This window comes from Barbatula barbatula (assembly GCF_947034865.1).
Source record: "Barbatula barbatula genome assembly, chromosome: 11".
Taxonomy (NCBI): Eukaryota; Metazoa; Chordata; class Actinopteri; order Cypriniformes; family Nemacheilidae; genus Barbatula; species Barbatula barbatula.
This window is the reverse complement of record NC_136774.1, coordinates 24,237,220-24,244,696: the sequence shown is the minus strand read 5'-3', so window position 1 is coordinate 24,244,696 and position 7,477 is coordinate 24,237,220. Positions and strand designations below refer to the sequence as shown.

At 42.3% G+C, this 7,477-nt stretch overlaps 1 protein-coding gene across 2 annotated transcripts in view; it reads right to left on the bottom strand.

Moving 5' to 3' along the window:
• Positions 1-2,523: 2,523 nt before the first annotated feature.
• The window catches only part of sema6a (sema domain, transmembrane domain (TM), and cytoplasmic domain, (semaphorin) 6A), a 41,188-nt gene continuing 36,234 nt past the window's right edge, over positions 2,524-7,477 (bottom strand). For both annotated transcript variants that reach the window (XM_079466975.1, XM_079466974.1), the window contains one exon: positions 2,524-5,053. In XM_079466975.1, the coding sequence (XP_079323101.1) occupies positions 4,002-5,053 (1,052 nt within the window). In that variant the 3' untranslated portion in view covers positions 2,524-4,001. The remainder of the gene's footprint in view (positions 5,054-7,477) is intronic.

The window sequence follows — 7,477 nt, the reverse complement described above, 5'->3', positions numbered from 1 at the left end:
TCATCTGCTCTGTGGAGAAGAGGTCAGGTGCTCACCAGAGACACCAGATATATAAAACCTCACAACCAACAACACGTCTTCATTTATTCTCCAAAGAGAAGATCCTCAGAAAACTGACAAAACCTCAATGAACCTCTGATGTTTCTTTAGTCTGAGGCCTTCTGTGTTCTCACAAGCTTAGTTTCTCTCATTTGTCTTTTGTTGTGGTTGGAAAGATTCTGATGGTCACAGAGACATTCAGTACTCTCTGTTCTGAGATCAGTGTCATGTTGTTAATGCACAACAAGCCAAAGCGAAGCAGCCCATCTCCTGTGGACCGCTCTTTAATTCCTGAGAGAAAACATCACAGGATTCAGTCTGAATTCATCACGCTTACACTAAACATTATTATACTGTACACACAGAAAATAATAACCTGTAGAATTGACTTCATAAAATCCTCAAAGTAAATTCTACTTTTTTATTAAAATATCAGGGAAATGTTACTTAAAGTAAACAAAAAAAAGATTTCATGTGTCTAACTCAAACTTCACGGATCGCTTACTTTCATATTGAAATATACTATTGTTTTTTCAACATATATGGTCAAGTAACAAGAGACTGGTGGTCTCTGTACGGATATTAGCACAGTTACTGCTTCATAAGTGAAATAACTCAATTATAATTAATATCTTGCCTCCCTCAGCACAAGCACCGCTCTTCGGAACAACGCTAACAACTTAACTTCACTTAAAAATAATGCCAAAGCTCTCCTAAATCTACAAAAACACAAACAAGTCTTTCATTTTACTGAAAAACACTTAATGCTTAAATGCTGGGAACTACAGATCTACAGATCAACTGCCAAAGTAGTTCTATCTACAAACATTATTTATATAGTCTCAACACAAAATAAATAAACTTCATTTGACCAATTTCTATGGGTTTAACATAATAACATTTAGTTGGATTTATTTCATAATTTGTTCAATTAAAATGACTCAATTGAAATAATTAAAGTCTTAACAAATAAAATTAGTCGATTGCATTCCCAAGATTCTTTATGTTAAAAACAGGAACATATTAAGTATATTTTAATCATTTCTTTTCATAAAATCTATTAAGAGACATAATCATTTGTTTTCAGTAGTTTTTTCAAACTCATTGCCTTATTGGTTTCTCTGAGATCAAATGAAGATGATTATTAACTTTTACAGAATGTGTACAGTCAATGCATAACAAGTTCTGGTATATTGATGTCGAGCTTGTGCAGAGCTGCAGTTTTTGCCAGAGAGGAACTGGAATCCCCTGGTTAGGCCTGGTTTCCCTCTATGAGGTTTATTCTCCTCCAGTGGAGTTTTGGGTTCCTCGCCACCGTTTGCAGACTGTTCTGCACTGTTTGCCTGGCCGGGGGGGCTGCTAGAATTTAATTAACACTGCATATAGGAATTTATTGTGTGTCTGATATTTGACCTGTGTTTTGACTTCCATAACCTTTTATGTTTTACTTATAGTCAATGTTTTCTTGTACAGCTGCTTTGTAACGATGACATATTTAAAAAGCGCTATAAATAAAGCTGACTTGACTTGACTATATAAATCCTGTATGAAAATTGAAAGATATCTGTAAGAGAATATCTGCTGATGGTCATCACAGAGAGTTTGTTTCATCAGCACATGATACTATTTTTAGGAGTCTGGGATGTTACTCAGGAACCAGTATTGTTGGCTGGTTGGTGTTTGTCCCGCCCTTTCCTGCACTGTGACTGAGCGGTAGAGTAAAAATGGGGTATATGCATACGGGTCGATGACGTCCTTCCGCTAAAATCTCAGCCAGGCGTTTACATCCTGCGCCAAAGGGAACAATAGCGTTTTGCTTCAGGATGCTCATAGGATTGGGATCAGCAACAGGAAGGAGTCTAATTATTCAAACACTTGGCCATACATCCACAAACAAAAAGGAGAAGCCTTATAAAAAAAGCAAAGTGAACATATGCGAGGCCCTTAACATGCTCACCCGTAGTGCTGTCGGATCGCAGAATGTTTTCTTACCTAACACAGTGAAATATCCCCTCAGTGCTATGAGAGCAGAAGTGAGCTAGCTGGCCGAGATCTTAGCAGAAGAACGTTATCGTCCCGTGTGCATCAACATTGAGCGATTAAACAGACAGACACAGAGACACAGACGGGTGTCGAGCAGCGTTTGCAGACGTGTTCACTGTCAGTGAAATCATTCAGATGATTTATGAGTTAGTGTTCTACAACAAGAGAAGAAAATCACTTCATAATAACAGCACTCAGCAAACGGGGCCTGTCGAGACACAAGGACACCTGAGATGTGAGCGATTGTTATCCGTCTGTTTCTTCATGCTTACAGATGTCAAACAATCCACTGTTTTGTAAAGCACAGTCACCCGTGTGTGACGGCTTATCTGAAATCTTTTAACGTTCATCGTACCATGAAGCCGTCAGCCTGGCGTCAGGAAAGTTTTCTGTGGCCTCGCATCTCCTTTGAGAAAGAAGCAAACCTCTGTGACAAGAACTGAAATGTTTGATCCATTTATTAAAGAGAATTTCTTTACATTTATCCGTGAATCAGATGTGGAAGAGGTCCAGAAAAACCTCGTGACAAAACGACATCATACAAGAGAACAGACTGCACACCGTCAAGAGAACTCCAACAGAAATCTAGAGGCGTCCAAAGGCACCGGCACAGAAATCTCCGTTCACAGACATGAGATGAGATTTCAGGACGAACCGTCTGAAGAACAACGGCTGGAATATTCAGATGGATGCCACTTCAACTATCTACAGTCAAAACTAGAGCACGTTTAATCAAACCTGTGTAGTTAAATAACAATCCCCCATATTACAATACAATGATAGAGCTAGAAAATTATATTAATCGCAATCTGCCACAAACATAGAAAACATGACGTTTTCTAATATTATTAGAGTGCAGGTGTACACAGGATCCAGCCCGCATTCACTGCCGTTCATAATCCATTAGAAAGCTTGTGTTTGTGTGTTTTTCTCTTATTGCCTTAAAACAGCCAGAATTAAGAGGAGAAACATCAATTCATCCACCGATCAGTGTAAAAACATCATGGTGAAAAAGAAAAAAAAGAAAAACAACTAAAACACATTTCACCGTTGGATTGGCACAATGAGAAATCAAGCACATAATCTTTTGTGGTTAAATTTGACATTGACAACATCAACATTCTTCAATTACAATGTAGTTTTTTTTCTATTTAAAAAAAATCAAAACAAAGAAAACAAATATCATCATCATCATCAGTTACAGTTAGAGAACAGTTAACAGCTAACAAACTCTTCACTACTCGAGGTGTAAGGCACACATTTACAAGTGGAAGAAAAAGACCAAAACCAATCGACAAAAGGAAAATGAAAGACATCGTTTTTCTAAGTGCGACTCGTTGACTGTTGTGAGATTTAGGTTCCTGTATATGTGAGGAAAGATTTACCCACAATCCTCTCTGGCACAGAGGTGTCACTTCTCCCCGTCTGAGAAGCACAGCACTGGCTCCAGTTAAATGACTTTGAATAATTTCATTCAAATAAAAACTCTTCTCATGTTCAACCTAAAAACAGTCTTTCTCCAAAAGCACTTTATTAAAAAAGAAATAAATACAAGCTGTTATTAGTATTAACAGTCAGTTACAGTAGAACTTGATTGTTTCGTCCAGTAGCCTTAACACTGACATTTCTTCACAGTTGTAAACTCCAGCGGCACTCCGGTTCCAAGTGCGTGAGAAACGCCTCGTGTGGTTCCGGTGGGTCTCGCTCAGCTGTGATGTGACTGCACATTCTCATTCCAGACCGAATCTCCGTCTCTAAGTGCTGATGATGTTGCACGTTCGCCGTCCCGGAACTCGTGAGCCAGAGGTCCGCGTGCATGGATTCAAAAAGGTGTCAAAAAACTAAAAGGAAACAAAGAGTTGCAGTTCCAGCACGCAGCTGTTTGAACAGATGCACTTTAGCGTTCAGATCGGCGCGGATTATGTGCACGAGTCGCCTGACTTGACTTTTGTGTAAAGCGACACTAGTGAGGGTTTGGGAGGGACGTCGGGCTTGAGCTGCCTGCGCGGCAGAGAACCGTATGAGCTCAGGCCAGGGTGACGTGAGAGCCCGAGGACCGGCGGCGGAGAGGTGACGTGCATGGAGTCCACCCTCAGCGGAGCGGGTGGGGGCATCTCCACGTGGAAGCTGTGCTTTCTGGACATGTGCGAGGAGTTGGACGAGTTGGTGTTGTGTTGTTTTTTTAGGCCGGAACTGGCGTGGTAGGCACGGGCGTACACGTCGAGTCTCTTGCCCATCTGTGGGACGGCCGGAGGAACGGCGGCGGTCAGAGACGCCTCGCGCTGGGGCACACGTGGCGGAGCGCCGTCGTCGTCTGATGCACTTTTGAGCGCTTTGTACTCCAGCGTTGCTTCGGGGTCATCCGAGAGATCCGCCCGTCGAGGATGCTCCACGTACTCATGCTGGTAGGCCTGCTGATGTTGAGGCAGAGGCAGCACCACCACGCTGGGGATGTGACCTGGAGACGGACGCAGCGGCAGGTCGGTGGGGATGACCACGGAGCCCACGGACGCCAGGTCTTTGGTGCAGGCGTTGATCAGGTTCTGGTTTCTCTCCCACTCGCGGCTCCCACGGCTGGGCTTGCGGCGAGGCTGAAGGGGTGTGGACTCTGGCGTGGGCAGGCCGCTCAGATCTGGCTGCTGGTCTGCTTTGATGAGCGTCCTGCCGTTAGCCAGACGGCCGTTGTGCATTAGCGGGGTGAGAATGGCCTCCGGGCGGCCGTCTTTACCTTGAGTCTCGAAAAGACCCGTCAGCTTGGTGACGCTGTTCATGGAACCTCGTCTGGACTGAACCGAGTCCTTGTCCTTGCGGCCGGGCACATGGAAGTCCCGCCGCCGGTGGTCGCACACACAGTAGACGATGATACCCGAGAAGATGGTGCCCATCACGAAAGCGAGGATGATGGCGATGGCCAGAAGGGTCACGGGAACCATCCCGTCCCGATCCCGATGGTACGTCTCTCTGATCACACCTGCAAAGAGATTTTCCAATTGAGTTCAATGTTTTTCCTGTTGCGTTGCCTGTACAAAAGATTTTTACTGCTAATTAAAAAACAAGAACACTGAAGTTTCACACCCTGTAGTGTGATTTATGCTTCTGTGTCGGACGTACGCCATAGCCTCTCCAAAAATGGAACAACGTGTAAAATCGACATGGACCACAAGCACTGTGATTGGTCTGCTTAAACCCCTCCCTCAGGTCAAAAAACTGTGCGATAGTGTTGCGTTTTACTCATAATATGCATTTCCCAATGAATTATCGTAATAAAACGTCCTATATTTAACAATTCAAGCTGGAACAAAAGTCACTGTCTATTTTCGCTATCATTGCTAAATGCTAATCTGAGAGCGTATAGAACAACCGTGTGTTCTTTGGTGCTTGCCTTAATATTGCCAGCAACAGCCCCATAGATACTGCCTACTAGAGGTCGGAATGTGTGATTACACCCTAACGCAGACAACAACGCACTAGTATAAATAAAAACCCCATGCGTTGCCTGTGTAGGTCGATGAGGAAGTATAAATCAGGCTCTCTCGTACACGTCATCCAGTGATCGTGTTTCTTTTACAATGGGACTTTTTTTACAAACTCAAACCTTTCTGATCAATCAGCTGTAATGCAAATGTAATCCAACTCATGTTATTTAAAGAGACAGAGGCAATGTTTTAAAACCACAAGATGACAGCGGTTAGAGATGAGTATATAATGCTATGTGTCCTTTGAAACTTTACTACCGCTGTATTTTCATTTTGTAAGACTCATCAGGTTTAATGCATTACACTTACATGAACTGTTCCCAGAAGAGAAACACTCCATTCATCAAACACTTCACTTACACAAACACAAATCAATATTTAACTCATCCATTACACAACATTAACATTCACTGTGTTTCTGTGGTGGGGAGTACAGAGGCATTAACACACGCAGTGTTTAATGTGAACATTCATTCATATGTTGTTGTTGTTCTTTGAGCTCTTGCAATGAAGCTGAATGATTGATGTCTCTCTACATCACATTACTACCGTCTGAATCTTCTGAAGGATCTGAGAGCTGTTTCTCTCTTTTAAACTTCATTCTTGTGTTTGAGGTTTCTCTTTCACACGTCTACTCTACAAGACATGACTGAGTTCAGGTGTAGTTGTTTATAGGGTCAATAAACTCTGATGAAGAGCTCCAGTTCTTCTGAATCTGTAAAGCACATCAGCATCAACAGACTCATTACAGTCAAGTTATAAAACTCTCTTGAAAACAAGCGTGATAGTTCAACAGAAGGTGAAAAGTGTCTGGTTCTGGTCAGGTGAAGACTCGTTCACGTATGAAGTCAATTGTTTCTCCACATCAAAGCAGCTGTTAGTTATGAAGAGAACGAGTCAATGAGCTTCTTCTCTGTTCCTTCATGTTTAGTATAGACAATTTCCATTTCTTTATCATTATTTTGTTATGGCATTTTTTTCTACATCCTGTTTTCTGAGAATCAACATCGTGCAATAGAAATGAAACGGAAATGAATGAATGACATGTCTGTTTCAACTCAAACATGTTCATAATCCACATTCACTTCCACCAACACATCTCAGTGGACGTAAAAGACTAATAACGCAAATATTTTTTAAATATTATTACAAAACATATTACAGTCAAATCTAATACGTTTAGGATTTATACAATCTAGAGTTAAATATTCCTTCTGTACATGAACACGAGATGTAACAAAACCACAAACGTCTAGTAAATAAACATCTATAACAGAAACTCTAATATTATTTTTACAACAGCGCAAATTCTGATTGTTGAGATTCTGTGCTGAGACGTTTCATTTTAATGATATGATAATTGATTTCTTCTGTCCATTCAGCGAGTAATGGAGGTTTGACTGATAGACACCCCGAACCTCACGCGGCACGTCCACAGCGCATTTCTAATTCACCTATAAATTGAACACCCGGAGAGAGAGAGAGAGAGAGAGAGAGAGTGAGAGAGAGAGACAGAGAGAGACAGAGAGAGAGAGAGACAGAGAGAGACAGAGAGACAGACAGAGAGAGACAGACAGAGAGAGAGAGCATATAGAGGGGTGGGGGAGATGAGGTGAGAGAGACAGAGAGAGACAGACAGAGAGAGAGAGCATATAGAGGGGTGGGGGAGATGAGGTGAGAGAGAGAGACAGACAGAGAGAGACAGACAGAGAGAGAGAGCATATAGAGGGGTGGGGGAGATGAGGTGAGAGAGAGAGACAGACAGAGAGAGACAGACAGAGAGAGAGAGCATATAGAGGGGTGGGGGAGATGAGGTGAGAGAGAGAGACACACGTCTATTGGTTAAGCAGAGATTGTCACACACACCCACGCACACAACCACACACACACACAGATTAAGGTTTAGTCAAAGGCTTAGG